General features: G+C 39.7%; 1 protein-coding gene across 2 annotated transcripts in view; it reads right to left on the bottom strand.

Moving 5' to 3' along the window:
- Nucleotides 1-21,111, bottom strand: part of GNAS (GNAS complex locus) — a 175,739-nt gene that overhangs the window by 33,955 nt on the left and 120,673 nt on the right. For both annotated transcript variants that reach the window (XM_068913099.1, XM_068913100.1), the window contains exon 5: nucleotides 13,049-13,146. In XM_068913099.1, coding sequence (XP_068769200.1) covers nucleotides 13,049-13,146 — 98 coding nt within the window. The remainder of the gene's footprint in view (nucleotides 1-13,048; nucleotides 13,147-21,111) is intronic.

Here is a 21,111-nt window from a genome sequence, read left to right as displayed (position 1 = left end):
GACACGTGACTTTATCAGAAAACCACAGCACACAATTTTGGCATAATTAGCAGGACCTTCTTAAATACAACCCAAAAGAAAGCTCTGAGGGAAACAAACACATTTCACATCATTAGGGAAAATCAAGCTGAAATGGAAGTACAGTACCAGTCACTGCACAGTAGAAATCCTACCTATTTTTAGCTCACATTTCCAATAAGAAAGCAGCTGGGAGTCTAATGAAAACACCTTGGTGACAAATTTAATGGACTGAATACTAAAGTTTCTATTTTTAAATAAAGTTCCTAATTACCTTTCAAAACAAGAAGCAATTAAGCAGCAGTGGAGCTACTGCTTCACCAGAGCCTGGAAAGGCTTGGCTCCAATCAGATTGAAACTGGGAAATGGCTCAACACCTTGCTGATCCTAAAAATTGGGAGGAGGCCAGTTTTTTTTTTTTGTTGTTTCTTTTTCATTTAGTGAAAGCGGCTCCGCTTTGACCTGTCCAGTCCTGCCTTGCCTTGCTTTTCCCCGCACGTCCTCATCGGCGGCTGACTCCTCTCGGCTGCGCGTTAGCAATCCACCCGTGCTGGAGAGGAAAACCGCAACGCAGCTCCTAAGGGCTTAAGAGAACTTGGCAAAACGGATAAACGCTCTCCGAGAGCAAAACGCGTGACTCTTCAGAGTAGCTGAGCCCCGCGGAGCAGAGGGAGACAGTGAAGTACGCTAGAAGAGGCGGGAAGGGTCAAGGATCTCACCTACGAAGGCGCTGCGGGAGAGCACAAAGGAATGCACGACACAGAGCGGCTCCACATGTACCGAACGGTCCATGTAAATCACAACAAAATGAGTTACAGGCTGACACGTTCTTCTCCAAAACAATCTCTAAATAGCTCTCTAAAGCCAGACGTTTTACTTACTGGTTCCCTTGATGAAACGCTGTGATAATAACAAATATATTATACTTGTAAACTCACGCAGGAATATTCCACATTTCATACATACCATGCACTTCACTTTTGAAACAGGTTTTCCACTTTTAACAACAGTAGTGGAGAATTAAGAGTTAGCATTGGAAAATATACAGATAACATACTAATATGGAGATTTTAATGTTGAGAGTCTGAAATGTCCAGTTGGAATATATCATCTATGCTGGTAAAAGAGGAGAGGGAAGGATCTCTAAATCCATCTCTCACCCCTTCTGCAAAAAACATTTCATTATGTCAAGACTTTTGATGATAACGTAATACTTCTTGGCATCAGTTTTGTGAAAGATTGCACAATAACATCCTTCACTCATCTGACTTCACTTAATACCTCACACTATCCAAAATCATCCAAGGGTTTTTGCAGCTATGAGCGTCTATACCCTTCCCGAGGCAGAAAAGTACTACGTGAATTTACAAATGGAGAAACTAAGTCACATCCAAGTCTGTTCCAGAGCCAGGAAAAGAACAGAGACTTTATACCTTAACTCGCTGCTCTTCACAGCACACACGCTGCTCCACAGAGCTACGGAAAGCACCCAATAAAATAACCGTGGACTCAATACAGTAAAGATCGGTTCACTGTTGAGACTCAATTTGATGAAAGAATATCCAAGGAAGTACATTCACTCTCTTTCATAGGGTGGGTACCTTAGGTAAAACGTCGTCTTGCCAGACATGAATGAAGCCTGAAGATGATGCCCAACTTCTCCAAACTGTCCCTGATTTTGTAACTTGAATAAGTAACTAAATTCAACCCAGATGCCTTAATAGCAAATGGTAGACAGTGCATTTTCCAAGCACCATCTACATTGACAATACATGTACAAAAATGGTAAATTAATGCCATTTGCAGGGATTTTAAGTGTGCATCACTATTTTCATTTATTCAGAAGAAAAATCTCCTAGCTCAGGAGAGTTTTGGCTGTTTTTATCGTAAAAAACACAAATCTCCTTATAAAAACCATACAGTACTATCCAGCGGTGTGGGCTGGATAGAGCTCCCAACAGGGACGCTCTCCTTAGCTATACACCCTCCTACAGGACCCAAGGCTCCTACCCTCCCCCAGCTGCAACAGTCTTGCTAAAAATAGCTCTTTGCTAGCTTTTACTCGGCTGTAGTTTACATAAGCACTTTGGGGGAAGGGGAACCTTGCAGAGTATCCAAGGTGCTTCCACAGCCTTAACAGAAAATTTACTGGGCAGCCGACACATTTCAAGTGTAAATTAGAGGCCCTATAGGTAAAACCCTTGCTTGCATAATGAGTACACGACAATTTAGCCTTATCTGTACATATCCTTCTTGACGAGTTAGCGTATCATAATGCAAATATAATTATTACAGACTTACGCTTCACTGTAAGTTTTAACACTTCTTAGACACAAGAATCAATGTACAATATAATGCAGAGCAATCAATTCAAAAATGGTGTTTCAAATAAAAAAACCTGTCAATGCGATCTTGCCTACAACGTTACAGAACAAGTTGCACAAACCATACTTAAAATTAGCTACCCATTTCTTTATTAGTTCATTTAGGAATAGTTTAGTTAAATAGCATAATATTTCATACGATTTATAAAAGATCTAATTCATATGCTTTATTTGCAGGACAGGGAGTGCTGTATAGAGCATTACAGTAAATAATATTCTACGATACTTCAAGCTGATAAACTTGTTCATCTACTATGAGCTTAATATACAGTTTTTCTCTATTTTCAGCTTGCTTCCCTACGGAAACGTGGATTTTATGACCATGTTCCCCGCATGCAGGCACATGTTCTCAATACAACGTTTGAGGCTGCTGGAGAATTTCAACCAAATCGAATGGAGACATCTTTGTCAGGGGTCCTGCAAAGAGAGTAAATTTTGCAACACCTGAGAGTGTAAGCAACCATCCGGGTGATGGTCTCCCTCCCGTCAGGACAGATGGCAATGAATTTGCAGTGCTCCAGCCCAGGGAAGAATTAACTGGGAGTCGAACCTGGTGCTTTCATACTGCCCCAGCAAACGGACTGGCCTGATTTCACTCTGGTATCAGAGAACTGTCTATTGTCTCCTATCTTTTGGAATACTGTGGCTTTTAATTCCTTTTTTAAGCAAGTCTTTAATGAGGTTTTACAATATCTTTTTAGGTCTTAGCTTGATAAAAGCATTCTGCTAATTGTCTGCTGCTAATCTTGCAACGTTCCTTCTGCGCAGCAATAGAGGACGAGCGATAAAAACCCCGCGCTCCCCAAGCCGCAGCGCTTGCTGACGGCCAACCCCAGGAACGGCAGATCCCAAGGTCAGGCAAAAACTGCCAGCAGCTACCCACAAGCACCGTCGCAGAAAGAGCAAAATCCTAAAAATACCGGTCACGCCTGCTCCACGTTTGCCACCCTGGCGGAGCGTGCCGTCGCAGGGAGCGATTTCCTGCGGTGGCACTGCCGGCAGCGGCTTTCCCAGGAGCAGCCGGGCCGGGGGACCCTCCCTGGAAAGCGGTGGGTAGGAAACGCCGCCGGCCGCAGCCAATGGAGCGACGCCGCCGCGCGCCGGCGCTGCCCGGCCTCTCGCCGAATCCGCCCGGAGAGCGGCTCCGGCTGTCACAGAGGGAACGCAAAAAATGATGCGATCAACGCCACGCTCGCACTCGTTTCCTCGAGCATTTATTTATAGCTGGCACCGTGTTTTGCGCCTGCAGATCTTCCTTCTGCAGGACTGCTTGCGGAGGCTGCGTGCGCCCATAGGGAAGTCCTCTCTTCCGGTGCTCCTGTGCTGCATCGAGTTGTCCGGCTGCTGAAATCACAGCTCGGCACAAACCTCGTACAGGGCTTTTTCTGTTTGCACAAAGGGAGGCAGCAACAGTGGGGGAGGAAAGGGCGAGTGAAAACTAATTCTCAGGAACTAACAGGAAGAGTTTCAATAGTTATTTTGGTTGACTCTTAATGCTGCTACAGTAATCCAAGATGACTATATCATTCTTACAAGTAAGACTGTTGCTAATAATTTGGGATGTTGTTTGCTCCATTTTTTTAAAACAGTAGCTGGAATTTTACAGTGAAACTGAGCACATTTTTTAAGTTAAAGGTTAAAACTTCAAGAGATACAAATAGACCCTAAGCGCATGCAAACCTGAACGTTTACAGAAATAACCACTCCTCTTTTATTATAACTTCTCATTCTAAAAAATGAATTTTAACACACAGACTGACTGCTATCTGTCTTCACATAAGCCAGAGAATTAAAAAATTACTGTGCATGCAATAAAAATAATCTTACTCGTTTAAAGTTACCTAAAGTACTTGAACATTTTGGAGAACTCAGATTACAGTAGAAGTTTCACCTGCAGCAGGTAGGGTTATTTTTAGGGCGAATTTGATGCGTACAAAACATTTCTCATATAGTTTCTTTGCCATCCAAAGCATATTCTATGCCTAGTAAAAATAAAATTGATGATGAAGAAAAAGAAAAAAGAGCAACACTGCCTGCAAGACCTCTGCAAGCCAAAGACTCTTAAGCTCCGATTAGTCCACGTAGCTCTACCAGTTGTCTTACTTTCTCGACATGTCAAACCTTGTCAGACATCGGGTCTAGCTTGCAGTAAATAGGCTAAATCATGTGTTTATCATCAGCTTTAAACTAGCAGCATAATATGGTGTTTACTACAATACTGAGCGCACCGCACTCCACAGATATGGCATTTTTTAAAGGATGGAAGGCTTCTGGACAGCACAGCAAAGAGTCCACGCAATCAACACAGTTTTGGAAACCTGGTGCTGATGAATGACACAAAACTCAACTTGCACTGGGTGAAACTTCATTGACCTTAAGAGAGTTGCTATAAGGATGAATCCGGGCTATTAAATCTCTCATAAAAAAGAAAAAAAACCTGTGTAGTAATGCAGTTTTAGTAAGCATAACAGTGCAATATACTGATTTCATGAATAAATTATTTTGTGCCAAGTCTAACAATACCGACTGACAGTTCATGATGGAGTGAACATTTAGTCAGGACTTGGAATGCATACATAAATCTTGTTTATTAATAGAGTATTAATTTGAAAAGTATTGGTCATTTTAATTAAACTGAAAATGACTTACAAAGTCTCTAAACTTTACAAGTAATCACCAACCTTACACATCCCATTGAAACACCTGACCGGGCCTCATCCTCGAAACGTATCTATGAATTAAAGGCCATAGGAAAGTGATGCCAAATAAGCGCATCCTGAACAAAAGTTGGAAACATCACTTTTCAAGGTGGAAAGGGCCATCTTAACTGTTTTCCATCACTAACACCTCGCTCCGCATGCACACAGATCTCAGTTACCTGTGTAATAACAAGCCCCTTGCTAGCATATTTCATTGGCTCTTATTCTGCTGCCAGGCTTGTACCTACCAACGCAGCGAGAGACCAACAGATTTTCACATCTCTTCCAAAATCCCTAGCAGCCAACAGATACATAGTTTCACACGTTCCTGTGCTATTCTCTTAACACTGACTAAGGTCTCACCAAATCAACTTCGAGAATGGGAGAGGGGAAGAGCGCGAAGGAACGAGGAGCCTATTGCCATTAAAAGGCAGAAATTGGTAAAAGTTAAATTAACACACGTTTTTGGCATACGTTCCATCTTCTGTTGTATCACATTTCAACTCTCCCCTTCACCCACAAACATTTTTCAAACTAAAAAGTTCAGGTAATACTGAACCAAACCAACTAGAAAGCAATTGCAACAATATGCACTTGTTGATTGTTTAAAAAAAGTTTAGCTTGTTATTATTTTGTTTTCTTGTCTGAAAAAGAAATCTCATGGTTTATCCATGTTTTGTCATTCATCTGTATTACTAATATTTATTAAAACATTTAAAACCATTTGGTGATGCAAATATAACGTTCTTTGTTGAACAATATGGTTTGCCATTTTTACCACTAGTAATTGGCCATTACCAACATGGTTTGCCATTTTTACCACTAGTCATTTTCTTTAGTGACTCATGCTGACTTTCATATTTCCATAATACCTGACTATTATTTTAAACTTGGCGTTAATTTTATGGTATATGCAAACACATCAAGAAACTGGGCCGCACAGCAATTTCATTTGTCTGTAGAATTCCAAATTTTAGCCAAGCACTTTCAATAGAGAATTATTTCACGAAGCTGCATCATTCCCATACAGCTACTTGTATGGGAATGCTACTTGTGTATTCATTCTTTGATAACATCAATTTTAGTTTTAAAGCAGACTATTACAGTAAAATATTAGCTAATATTAGCTAATATTGCTAATCCTGAGCAAACCATGAGCTGGACTTAAAACTATGTTCCTCACTGGCTAAAATGTTAGCGTGCTTGTTATTTAGTCCTATCTTCAAAAAACTATTTTTGTACACTTTCACTATTCAAAACTAAAGTTATATTTCGGTTAGAGAGAAAAATATAACGGAACAAATCACCTGGAGTTCTACTAATGATTAGAGAGAAAGTTTACTGCTATTTTGTCCAACTTCATTCAAACAGAATGGTGAAACTCACACCAAAGGTTCAAGCAAAAGAAGAGCCAACGTGTGCCTAACCTGAGCACGTTTCGTGCACGTGAACGTGCTGCTGACACAGAAACAGCTGCTGCACGAGCAAAGGTTCCTTCGCCTGTGAAAGCAAACGTAACCTCTAGTGCAAACGGAGGCTCCTTTCTCAAAATCAGGCACTTGAACATTGCACCACGGCTTATCTTTACTCTTAAAGGCATTAGGGAGTGATGCACTTAACGCAAAGGAAAGGGTGACTGTTTGGATGCAGGACTGGTGGAGAAATACGGGAAGAAGCTCCAGCGCGGCCTTTTTATGCCCATCTGAACCAGGGACGCCCCTGCCTTCAGCTGAAGGCTAATCCCTAAAATTCAGGCATGGAAAGGAAGTCGCATCAGCAGCTAAAGATCAAAAAGGAACGGCACATTAATGGATGTGCAGGGCAACAGAGAAACCGGGGTGGCGAATGCCGGATGACAGAAGGAGAGAAAGTGGAGAGAGAAATCAGGTTCCTGGAGCAAACGCTTAAACCATTTTAAAATAATTTCGAACAACGTGGTGCGCGTCACAGGCAGCTCAAAAGTCCATGGCATAACTTCTTAAATTATTCACATTTTGGACTTGTAAGGGTCTCTCTGCCAGAATGATTCATAACCTTTAACATTTTTCCTTTACCCGTGCTCCTAATTCTGAAGACTCAAACAAATAAGCCATTTCAGGACACCTTTTGTTTTATCTTGCTTCAGATTGGAATGTAATTTATTTTAGAGAGACAGAAGTCTATCTGGGGTTGAGGGTAGGTTGAAATTATGAATTTATGATTAGCTGTGACAACAGTAGGAACATGTGTTAGATTCATAATCCATTTATTGGCTAAATTTAGGTAATCTGGTTTTCACAGCACTTGCCAGCAGGCACATCCCTGCTATCAATGGCCAGCAAAAAAGGGCAGACACTTGAAGTAGTCAAGTGTAATCCAACTACTTACGTTTGGACTCGGATTACAATTTTGTTGGTACTAACTTCTCTAAAGCCTTGCAAACACAGGTGTGTTATTGGGCCTCCTGTCATTTACTGTAACTACTTTCTGCAACTAAAACCCCGTTCGTTGGGTTGTGGAGAAAATGTAACCTGGTTTGTACTTTTTTTTTTTTTTAATTGCAACTTAACCTTGTTTAGAAGAGGAACCTCTATTCCCTCAGGGTAAAGAGGAGTAGGGACAAGAACTTAATTCAGTTATCTCTAAGTGCTCTGGAACAAAGTAAGGTGGGCTTTTTGCTTGAGACAATGGGTTAGAAATGAGGCAATCTGGGTCTATTCCTTGGTTTGCCACAGGAGTCACACAGCAGTAGGCAAGCTGCAAATCCTCCTATTTCAGTTCTGCATCAGCAACAGGGCACACGAGTGTTATTCTTCCTCACAGGAATGTTTAACAACATAATAGCTGATGTCCCTAAGAAGCTCACGCATGCCAGGAATAGGGACCAGTGAAATTCCCGTCCGGCTGAACGCGACTACGCAGGCATAGCTCGCAGAGACGGAAGAGGCAAAGGCAGTTGCTCAAGTCCGCTATCGAGTGGAAAGAAATCAAAAAGTAAAAATTAATAAATACTATGGATAAGAAACTGTACTAACAGCACGACTGATAAATCAATCGCTATTTAGAAAGGACAGACTTGCAGCAAACGCACCTTGCTACAGGCTTCACGGAGGGAACTTTGTCATGAAGTGAAATCAATATGGAAGAAAATCATTAAGTACCAAATTGGAGCTCTTAGTTGCTCTCTACAAGTCAGCAAGTCCAGAAACAAAGCACACCATAAATGTTAAAATACAAAGAATTTACACCCCATAACAAGTAAGAAATGAAAAAAAACAGTACGTCCACATCTGCCGACCCTTTTGCAGCCCTGCGCAGCAGTCAGTTAATAGCTGCGCTCTTTCCCCTTCTTTGATAAGTATTTTAAAAACAAATATCTTTACAAAGATTTCTCATAAAACTCTCCTGGAGCAGCCTGGCACACTTTCAAGCTATCAGCGTGGCTCGGCGGGTGCTGAAGTTGGAGAAATACGACCTGCTGTACCTACAGCAGCAACCTCCCCGCGCTCTCTCCTTCCCCGAAATGGCAGCAGCGGGAGAAAGCCGAGCGAGGCTTTCGAGCCGGAAATAGCGTGAGAATAGGCTCCCTCATGCTGCTTCCAGCCCTTCCTGATAGTGGAGGGTGTGAAATCGGTTGCAAATACTGTCTCTCGCATTATTTCCTTTTCCACCCCGGCCAAAACCAGGAAGTGTCAGCTAGAAGATATACAGAGAAAGCGCAGTGGAGAATGAAGCAAAAAAAAAAAAAACCCTGACCAAGGAATCTAACTAAGACAAGGATAACTAAAGCAAAAATCCATATATTTGTGGGCACAGCCTAACAACTACCTGTGCAAAAAAAAAAAAAAAAAACAGCATTAGGAGGCTTATATACCCACACTTTGCACTTGACTTGCTACAGGGCAAAGACTACTGAAGTCAAAGCAATTATCTTCAGGGGCATCCACAGGCTTCGGACGAGGCCGTCCAGGATGCGAGGAAGTCTCGTGCCCTCAAGCCACATTCAGCTCATTTGTATAACAGAGAATAACAGAGATCCTACGTATTCTGACTACGTGGCTGGGTATTTGTGAGGCTTGAAGCACCCAGATCCTCAGACAAAAATTGTTGGAGAAGTACGGGCAACAACAGCACTTCAAAGGATCGTGTTTCTTTATACTTGACAGGAGGTGTACATTGGACAAACAGGTTTTAGCAAATTACCCTGGAAATGGCTCCCATATTCTTAGGTAACACATTCTGAATAAAACCTAATCCTGCACCTTCAGGAAAAAAATATGAAAGGTGGTAAATCATTTATCATCATCTGGGGTTTTCTGTATTCTAGCCAATTCCTTGTCCTTCTGTTTACTAGCAGCCAAAAGCAGTCTCACATGGCAGCTTCGGTAAAAACATCCACCCTCTCCAGCGTACATCCTCAGAACGGGCAAGAGCAATGAAACCTGGTCTCCTCTTAACGTCTTGCTCCCTCCTCACGGCTAAAATACTCGCTCCCGGAGCCAAACTGATGCCAACCTCCCAGATCCTGCTCTTCCGAAAGCAGAATTGAAACCAATTACTTAGTAAGTCTGGTTAAGAAAAGGGAAATAGCCTCTTTTCCTTTCTTTGCCTCTCCCGACTGTAAAACACGCATAGGCAGGAAATGCAGTAAAGCTCATGATGAGCAGAGGCAACTACTCCTTAAAATGAACCGGGTCCCTCCGAAGGGACGCTTCCCCGCAGTGGGAAGCTGAGGGTGAAGGACAGGCTACCAGCCGGGCTCTCCAGCAGATGAAGTTACTGGCCTGGCCTCCCACCTCCAAAGGTCACAGCTGCAATTCCACGGAAAGCCAAGATGGTACCTGCAGCTTTTGGTAAAGTCTTCTTGTCCGAGCCCACTCAAGCAGGAACTTGGAGGAGGAATGACAGGAGGTACCCACGCACTAGTCAGCATGAAGTCTTGTAGTATTTAAGCCGCTGTTCAGAAACAGGCGAAAAATACCCTTGCTGGATTCCCTTAATACTCACAGCCTAGTTACGCTGGTAAGTCACATTAGGTTGAGAACTAATATTCACTCCCACTTCCCTGGGAAAGGATAAGCAGCAAGAAAAACTAACGTTTTTTTGGTCTGTATCAGCTGGGAGTGTTCTCGACTAGTCCGGAACACTTTCTGCCCTAGCAAGAACTCTGCAAGGGTGCAAGTCTCCATTTCCCCAGTGACTTTCCGTTCAAGACGCTTCAACATCCTGAAGCTACATCATGCTTTAAAACCACTGACTTTGAAAGACCCTTCTACCGGACTCTTAAATATCCCTGCAGAAGTCCCATATAGATCTTATTCAAGTTTGGTAGAAGCAGAAATGCTGTAATTTTGCTGTTGACATTTCTGAAAGCCAAACCAACCCCTGGAAGATAAACATTCTTGACTGTGCCCTAGTAAAAAACAGAAAAAATTGATTTGAAACATCTGGCACAACTTACTTGTGCTATACCTTGCAGAAGTTCCGATATATAACTACATAACTTACAAGAGCGAAAAATGCGTTTTAAAAAAAAATATAGAATGTTAAACTAAGGACAAACTTTGCACTAAGCAATCAACCCTTCAGCGATGGTGGTAGTTAAAAAGAAAATTTACGAATAGCAGTAAAAAGTGATGTTCAATTTTTGTGAACAAGAAATTTGTTTTAGAATTTTAAAGAAACTCACAGAACATAGAATCCACTAATATTTAAAAATATATTCCATTTTCAAGAGGAATAAAGGATTTTTGGAAGTTGCATTTATCTTGAAATAGAAAATGAACATTTTTGCTTTCAAAGTATGCTTTTCTGTTTTTTACACAGGGACCTTCAAAAGGGGGGACTGTTTAGAAACTAACACTCTGAAAGAACCGTCAACTCCAACGCTGTCCTCGGCTCATCTTTCTCTTTTAACTCCTATTACCTCTAATGACATTAGTCTGCACATTCAAATTAAAATAGTCTTCACTTGATAAATCTCAGCTACTTTTTATACCTTGCCTTTGGTGTATTTTTTTTTAAAAATGTGGTCACTGGGCTAATTTCATGCTATCAATCATGTTGGATTTTACTAGAAGTAATTTCTGTCCGGTCACATGAAAATTTAGTATGATAAGGACAAGCACAAAATTTCAAAGTGATATCAACTTTCAAGCAAACATTTTATTGTTAAAAAAACCTCTCCCTTTGCATATTCCGATCTGAAAGACAACACCAATGCACCATCACAAACACCAGAAGGGATAACCACCAGCAAGTAGAAAGCTCCTTCCATAAGAAATCAATGCCATATCCTTTACATCCAAACTGAATAAATACTATAATTTCAAAGCATTTTTAAGAAGGAGACAAAAATGATACCTTAGAAGAATTCCTGTCATTTCTCGGCAACGTACAATTTTTTTTTGGGGTCCCAAAGGCCAGGATGTAAAATTCAGTGCTACACGAGATGGAGCAGGATGGTAAAACCACCACAAAGGCCATTCCCCAATGACCCAAGAAAAACTCAATGTCCAGCAGTCAGGCACGATAGTAACTTTTAGCTCTCTTCTCTACATTCAGAGGAAAAAAAAAAAAATCTGTTCCTCTTCCAAAAAGGAGTAATACAAAAGAAAACAGCGTGCAGCATTACCTGTTTCTTTAGCGATAACAAAAGATGACAAACACTAACCAGATAACCAAGCACCAAACAAAACTATTTTTACCTCATTCTATTAATTTTTTCCTCATTCTATTAGCTCTACACTATAAAGACAGAATTTACTGGAGAGCTGATACTAAACAGAAAACAAGAATTTTTGAGTAGTTTTTACTTTGTAGCAGCTGAACTTGCAGAAAGATCTACACCAAACAATCAAACATTAGTCACCTAATGGAAGACACATCGCTACAAATAAAACAAATGAACACTAGAAACAATGGCATAACTTCAAAGAGCCTTTTAAAGAGCTGGAGCTGTGCAAGTCATAGTAAAATTACCTCCCTGGTCTCTTTTCAAGCAGAGCTAATTGTTGATTTTCCTTCAAGTCTACCTACACCAAAAGAAGAACCTTACGAATTTTATTTCATCTCACGTGCTTTCATTTTTAAGAGACTCAGTAGCAGACATACAAATTCCAGTCCTCCATCGTCACATGAAAGGAGAGGCCTGCATTTCCCTAACCATTAAAACTTATTTCAGCTTCTCCAGAAAAAGCAGAGTATAAATTAATACAGAGCTGTTCTAGCCATTCATACTCCACGTTTAAGCCCAGCAATTCTTGAGTATACATAGTGAAAACGCCAGGAATCGTCACAGGGAATCACCACAATCATCACAAACATATTGCAATAATAAAATTCTGAACTATACTGTATTACTTCACGTGATAAATAACTGCAAACATGCAGCAGCCTCTCTCATGACAATACTAATTATCACAGCAGTATAAACAGCAGACGGGAATGAATCACACTCTGATATGTGCGTGAAGGCACACAAGCAGAAGTCCTGGTGACTGATCACAGGTTTCTGGTTGCTGCCATCTCTTTGTTTTCAGATAAATAAACTGTGCTAAAAGCAAAAGCTAAAAACACGGACCCGTTTCACACTATCGTACTTTCCCACCAATTAAAACTTGCTGCAGTATCTGAAGTTCACTGTCATTTGGAAAGGAACTGGTTGAAGTGGAAGTAGTAGGAAATGTGGACTTTGACAGTTAAGCTGCTCATTGCATTAAGGTCTCAGTCTGTGTTAAGACCATTTTAAAGCCTTCACAAGGTTTTGAACAGGTGTCTAACTGAAAGCCAATTTTTGCTAGTTCTCCGAACGGCTAATTAACAGAAATTCACAATATGGTGCACATTCCTACTTCTCAAAGGTACAAAAGAAGTCAGCACCAGGACTACTCAAAGCACTCCATTTTTAACATTCAGAGCAAAATTTGTACGTAGCAGTCTATACAGCAGGACAGAAACCATACTTACTACTGTGCACAGTCAATCAACTGGTATTCGTTAGACCTCTCGTAGCAAGCTTTCACACCTTCGTCTTGCCAAAGTGTTTTTGTGTGTTCATAAAACTCCTGAAAGAGTAAAAATACGAACAGCAAAAAAAGGTTACACATGAAGAAAACTGGCACATGCTAACGCATTGTTACCACCGGAAGAGATGATAAATGGTAGCATATTTAACAGGTAAACTTTGAATATCTTTTAGAAACTCACTGCAAGTTCAGTTGGGTTTCTAAATTGTCTTATCTTTATAACATTTTATAACATAAAGAACTGCTGCTCAATCATTTTGATCGAGTCCAACTACATTTTGACTCTTGGGAGAAGGGTTAACTTTTCATTACTGACAATTCTGTTGGGATTTCCACGAGCAACACTGTTTGGCAACGCTCGCTCTGTAATTCACAATTCCACTGGACATTGTGTTCATTTAACGGTCAAGCTCTCTTTTTTTTTCTTCAAAAAAACATTACTTTTCAGTAATTCTTACACAAAGGTAGCAAATATGAGAAATTATTGATTTTATCCATAAGCTACGGAGGCTCAGCACCTAGTTAAATTTAATTGAGAAATGCAGAAGAACTGCTAAAAGAACAAAAAGTGTTCATAGAAGATCACTTGCTCTGCAACCTCTAAAACTAGGGAAAACTGAGCAACAGATTCAGGTCAAGATTTTCAAAAGCTTTCCAAAATTTAAGTACCTACCTCTGGAAAACCTTCTCAATAAACTCCTAAGAATCAAAACTAAACGCCCAAGAATCAAAACTCTTTTTAAAAAAGAACAGAATGGTGGTTCCTAAGCGATTCATACACTTTAAGTCATCAAATATAACAACAGTTACAGTAATTTTTCGTTGTTTTGATCCATTGCTCATGTGACAACACACTAACTTCAGAAGAACTACATGGATACAAAGCTAGATGGTGTTCTGATTATGCCGGCCTTAAATATTATAAGCCAAGATAGGAAAGCAGATAATAAAAAATGCAATGCTTCAGTTTTGTTGAACGAGTAAGACAAGTATAAAAATACATCCAGGAGACCATTATTTTCTCCATATGAAAGATACACTTTGACTCCAATAGGGCTGCGTGTCATACACATATTTCTGGCTATCAATCTAAACATTTTTGAATAAACTTAGCAAGAAGAACAGGAGCTGAGTAAATACACAGACCACTGTGTGCACTACTTTTATCAGTGACCATGGACTTTTTCTGGCTACATCTCAAAGCTTTTCAAGTGTTTTGGACTGAATACTCTTATTCTGATTATTAACCGAATCAGGTACCATATTCCAAACCAACCTTTCTGCATTTAGGACAGCATATGACAGTTGATCGAGCTGTTGTATATGTTTGTTTTGTTTTGCTTTTAGGAAAAATATTTTACAAAAAAGAATGCATTATTTTAAATAGCCATTTTACTGCTTCAAGGTCCCTCCAGTGACGTAGCTTAGGAATCCTTCTCTCTCTCAGGATATCAGTGTCTCGCATTCTTCTGCTATCAGTGTGGTAAAGAGAAAGGGGTCACATCCAAATCTGACTTCCCAAGTTTCACTTGATTTCTTTTTTTTTTAAATTAACTTCCTACCAGAATATTAACTAACACCTGAACTGCATCCGAACAGCAGAAGCTTTAAACGGCATCTTAAAAATGCCTAACTGCACCTTAAAGTAACTTTCGTGGATTTTCAAGCCTCCACCTTTTTTTTTTTTTTTTTACAGGTATAATATGTACATGTGATTGAGTGCGCAACTGTGAGGCTCAAAGATGGAAACAGCCTACGAATTGCAAATTTGATCTTACTTTATTGCTATTGAATATTCACTAGCTGTGCATACACACAAATGCACACGACACGTCTAAAAGTACTTTCTATGGTGGAATTTTGCCCCCACTTAAGAAAGTTTATATATAGTATTAGCCATATCTTTACAGTTTATCCCCCTTACTTTTATGATCTGTTCACGAACAAAAAGACCAGCTTAATTTCTTTCACAAACAGATAAGAAGATTCGATGCAATATTAAGTATCAAGAGATTATATGACCATTTGCTGTTAAAGGAAGTAAAAGACAAATTGAAACCTTAATTCTAATCCTGGGTTTTCTATCTGCCACGGCTGGAGTTATGCTCATTTGATGCTTTCGTTTCCCAGTCCTCCTATTTTTCCCCTCCAACTGGAAGACCAATTACTTTCAGTCTTCATCTACAGCACAGGACAGTGAGGAAAATGTCTTTCCTAAGCAAGAAGGAGTAGGAAGAGAAAGTAAGGAAGAGAGAGAGATTTCTCTGGAATCTCACTATATTTGAACCAAACCCATCTTTGCTGGCTTTATTTATTTATTTAAAGTAGTAGTAGGAGTCTACTAATACGGAACATCTTATGACTCACTTAAGTTACTAGTACAAAGCTGGGAAGTTGTCTTAGTTGAAAAAAGAAACAGAACTGGCAACTGTACGAAAAGCCTCTGTTGAAACAACAATACAAATCAGATGGATATAAACCATCCAAATTTCCCATCCAACGATGACAAGTTGCACCAGACTTCAGATAGTTATTTGAACAATTCGTCTAAAACAGACATCTACCTCAAACTGGGGTCTGCATCTGCCAAGCCAATTATCTTTAAATATACCCCCAAATGACTCTCATCTCCCTTCATACCTGTAAGCAAGCAAATAACTAAACAAAAACAGATTTAGAGCCAATGCAATAATGCATAAAAACGACTCATCAGCTATAAATGTGCATTTCAAGTGAAAAGAAACAGTGCCTTAATGAAAAACGCCACACTATAGTAAAACTCTGCTGGCGCTACCCAGAATATGAAGTTTATACTTCAACAGATTTATGAATTCCCTCCCTTTCCTCTTGCACAAGGTCTCTCTCCTCTTGTACTTTTGCCCACCTCTCCTTAACAGCTCCTCTTGTCCCTGAATTTGGTTACCCTAAAGTCTGTATGAAAAAAAACAATTAGGTAGAACTGTCATTAATTTCCTGGTTTATTTACATTTTACTAAATACGTAATTGATAAGTTTCCTGGCTTATTAGGTATATGATATTTTAAGATGCCAGAGTAATCCAGTGTACTCCTTATTTAGAGGCCGCTCACTAAAAAAATTCTTCTAGAGCTTAGAGGCCTTTTTATTCGTTTGCAGACAAACTGCTCTCTTGTGCTGGTGTTTACAGCAGTCTCTACTCCAACATCATTCTTATGTTTTCTTTACTAATGGCCAAGGGCAGCCTGTCCTTGTGTATTAAATCTAGATTTTCTCACCTTATACCATTCATTTTTTTAATATTACTGTATCTACCCAGGCTCACCTGATAAAAACGCAAGGACACAACACAGAAACACTCAAATTCCCTGCCAAAGAGGCTGAAACGTCTTGACAATCAAACACACTTTCTTCAAGGCCCATCCATCTACGGGAAGATAAATCTCTTAATGGCACCAGAAATCAGACACAAAACTCCCTTACTACTTCCTACTACAACTATGATATCCCTACTTCTGAACTATGATAAAACAATTATTTCAAACAACTTCTCAACTCCATCATCCATTGTGAAAAAAACATTTGGAGTAGTTTCTGCAACCAGGCTCTTAAATGGGAAGAAGAGTAAATGCAGTTCCTAGTCCTAGCATAAACACATGGATAATTAACAGCCTGGGATTTAGCTCCACAGAACAGCTCCAAACCCTTCAGGAGTGTCCTCCCCACGTTTCAGCACAGTCCTGAAACTCCAGGGTAATATCTGGATTACAACAATGGAATAATGATCAGTGTTTCTACTTTGTTAGGCTAAATTAGCAATAAAATACTTAATACTGCAAATCAGACTTGCACTTATGTCCGTCCTGCTAATCTGAACGGTCACCGGTAATATTTATGCCATCTTTTCAATATGGCTGTTACCTGTCCATATGAGTTGGAAAAAGAATTCAAGCCCACTATTCTTTGAACGTTTTCCCGGCATTTCAAAATCAGGATCTACAGCCAGTAATGAGTAATGGATTACTGTATTAAAAAGGAGAGTTTTTTTTTTTTTAAATCTCAACTACCTGAATTGTAACAGCCAAATAGGAACATCCTTTCCTAAGCAATCTTTTGTCTTTAGACCACACGGAAAATATCTTCACACTTTTAGGGACTGATGCTGACCCAGCTCACACAACTGTAAGCCGGGAAGGTGTTCACCAGTGAAAAGCTGCTGAAACGTAAACCACGCTTACAGAGCTCCAATCTAGCTTTATTAGAAGACCTCTTATGCTAAATGACTGATTTTGGAATTAAGACATACTAAGCTAGTTGCTAAAAACAGATTTTGATCTCTCTCTCTCTCATACACATGCAAAATTATACTTATACTAATCAAGACTGTGAAATAATATTTAAGAACAACAACAACAAAAAAAACCTAAGAAATTCTCAGCATCCCCCTTGAGTCAGGGAGGATAGCCCAGGGGTGCTCCCAGGGAAGGCAAGGAAAAACACAAGCTTTGTTCCATATTTAGGCAAAAAAAGGGGCTTCAGAGGCCACCAGAACAATCAAGTCAGTCAGAGGCTTTTTTGAATTAAGTAGTTCTAATTTGTGTAAGATCTTTAAAAACAATGAGTTAGGCAACACACAAACCAAAAGTAGCAAGCAAGTTTCCTGGAAAGAAATAGCCTGAAAACTAGTCCTTACATGCCTGCTTCTTGTTTCCATAACACTGATTCATTTGTTGGCACGTTCTCACGTACCACACTCTACAGCAGCATCACAGGCTTCTCCTGCACTACATAATGGAACTCTTAATAAAACAGCTAAAATAAACAAATAATACTAAATAACAACTTGGTCTGAGATGATTTTCTATGATAAACGGGATTTAAATGTGAGCTTACAAACAATCCATAATATTTGCAAACTATGGTCGTGTTATCCATTCTTGCCCTATGTGTGCTTCAAACTGAAAAAATATTCAACTTAAGTCACTTTCAAAATCAAAAAAAACACAAAATCCCTCAACAGTTGCAGTTACACAATGCACACCCAAGATACTGTTTAAACTATAGCTGAAGCTGTGTGAAGCAACGAAAGTCAACACAGCTGATGACAGCATGGCATCACCAAGGAAGGTGAGAAGTGAGTTCTTGCTAAGAATTATGTTAAGACTGCAGCATTTATTTAGCACCAGACCAGACTTTACACTCTTCACAGTGCTAAGATAACTCTAAAGAGACAAAAATCCCTGTTTAGAACATTCAAATTACGCTAACGAAACACAAGCCCAAACAGAACAAGCAGGGCCTGACTTTGAACGGGTTCACACTGGGCAGGGACATAGTTTGAATTCTGGGCATAATCCCTAACTAACAGGCTGTGCTTCTGCGAAACTATAAAAACTATGAGAAAATCCACAGTCTGGGAAAACCTTCTTAGGTCTTATTCAGATAAGTGAAGTATCAGGGACCATGACTTGCTGATGGCTAGGCATAATCATCTCTCATCATACCATAATACTGCAGTACTTAAAAAGTCATATTTATGTGAAAAGACATGTGTTTAAGTATTTGTTTTATTTATTAGAAGACCCTTTGCTTCAATTGCTGAAAGTTTCCCAATATAATGAATCCACAGGCAACATCCCTGAACTGCTTGTACTCACTTACAGGAATTTAAGCAGATCTCTGGAGGGGAAAAAAAAAACCCATCAGCTGAAATCATCATGTACAAGAGATGAACGGAAAACTGTACTTCATTCCAGAAAGATCTTACTTGCAGAATTTTACATTAAAGAGGGGCTAATGTGGAGTCTAATCAAGTTAAAAACCTTTTTTTTTTTTTTTTTTTTTTTTTTTTTAGAAAACTTAGACAACTTGAGTAAATGACAGCCAGGTAAACAGTGGCTTTACTAAAAGTCAAGCCAGAGAAAGTGTTAAAGGACTTGAGGAGGTTGAGTATGTTTTTTGGTTGTTAAAAAAAAAAAATCCTCAAGAGACAAACTCTAGGCCTGGGAAAAAATAAGGAACCAAGACCAGCTTTTGAGAGGCAGTCTAAAAGGATAAAATAGGAGAAAATGAAAGAGAAAAACTGGACACACTGTCTGCAAGGCTTTGTTCCCTCCAAATATATAAATACCCAAGGGAATTTTTTAAAATGTTTATGAAGCAATGTTTTATAGGCATTAGGATGTTGGCAGGGAAAAATTTTGGCACAGTCATTGCAACTGTGACACCGTGTTCACAGGAGCCTTAGCACGGACATGCAACATTACCTTTTCTTTGTCACATATAATATAGGGCGGATCTGTCATTAAACAGCTTATTTACTAATTCCAGCAAAAGTCAATGCCACTGAAAAACAAAACTACCTACTAAAAGGTGTGTACAACCATTACACAGTGTTGTGGTTAAAACTGGGATTCAATTCCTGGGCAAAAAGTTCAGTGTCCCATGGAACTGCCCATTTCATAGCAAGAGCTTTAAATAGGTCATCCCCTTACCAACTGAAGGTCAAACTCAGGTTCGAACTGAAAAACTTTCTTGGAGACGTTTGCTTCCCAAGGTGTTTAGCATTTAAAAATAACCCTGACCGTTGCTTTCCAACTCCTTTACATCTAAAAAGTGAGGGCAACATGAAGTTTACTTGCATGATAGCCAGCAGCACCGCTGCATTTCACTGAATGCAACCAATGCCACCTTGTCAGTCGCCCTATGCTTGGGCAGGGATGCTAAAACTTACTAAATTCGTCAAAACAGACAGCTTAATAAGCCACTTACTTGGATAGGGAAACATCTGCATTCCTAATGGTGTGAACAAGTGCTAATTATTGCTTGCTATTTTAGGGAAAATACGCTGATGATATCACAAAGGAAACACATACCTACAAAGAGTCGAAGATATTCTCCAGTTCCTGGCACGTGTCCAGAGCTGAATACAAAACTCTTTGGGAGAGGACTGAGCACTCAGCACTTCCCATAAGTGAGTCAGAAATATTTTCAGCAACATTTCAGCCTCTTTATCCATAGTTTTTCATGTTTAGAAGCAAGAATGACGCTGAAATATCTTGCGCTGCTGCTTACAGTACCTATCCTCACATTTCTAGCAGCGCAACTTAAATTAGATGTGGCTGCAAGGACAGGAATGGATGATGGGAAGGGAATTATGTTTAAAAGACTCCTGTTAAGTTTGAATTTTATTCCCCCCCCCTTTTTCAGACTTTCAAAACACTCCAGGATTTGAAAAAAGGAGCCACCACACAAGCCCATTCCCATTATCTACAGAGTGCCTTTGGTTAAAAGGCCTCACTGGCATAATACCACAGTACTTCCCTTTTATTTCTACCTTCACAGCATACCACAGCAGATTAATTTGGTGATACCTGAGCACTGCTCAGATCTAATTCTTCCATACAACTTTTATTTAAAATATACCACTCTCTTTACAGAGGAATAATGCACTTTTGTTTAAGACAGTAGGAGGGAAGCAGGCAGATGTGGACTCTGCCCTTCATTGCGTCAAAATTCCCCTGCAATTTCAAAGCAAAAAAATCAATATTTCTCTGCTTCTTCAGAATATACTTATACTTGAAAAGAAGGCAATTCATTAATGAATTAAAGGTCCTGATAGCATAAAAGGCTCACAAAAAGCCTCCTATACCATTTCAGCTCTCTCTTGGGGCAGGAGAGAGAGGTAATGGAGACATTGCAACAGACAGCTATTTTCATAGACCTCTGACTAAGAAGGAAGGTTTAATAAAACCTCTGAGAAATTTCCTTTGAGCCTTAAATTAGGATTTGGAAAATGTCTTTGATACTACGTCATTTAGTTGCTTTTTGTGTAATGAATATATAATAAATTTAAAACAAATGGTCGAATCAAGTGACCTTACTACATTACACAACTGCAGAGAACGGATGGCATTTCACATTACGGGCTGAGCACGGGACCGTACTGGGCCTATGCTGCAACTTACTGCCTCCTTTCAGGTTAGGAAGAAAAACATTATTTTTGCCACAAATTTCCATCAGCACTAT

Source organism: Struthio camelus, chromosome 18 (assembly GCF_040807025.1).
Source record: "Struthio camelus isolate bStrCam1 chromosome 18, bStrCam1.hap1, whole genome shotgun sequence".
Classification (NCBI taxonomy): domain Eukaryota; kingdom Metazoa; phylum Chordata; class Aves; order Struthioniformes; family Struthionidae; genus Struthio; species Struthio camelus.
The sequence above is the reverse complement of the archived record's forward strand: the minus strand, read 5'-3'. Positions and strand labels throughout refer to the sequence as shown.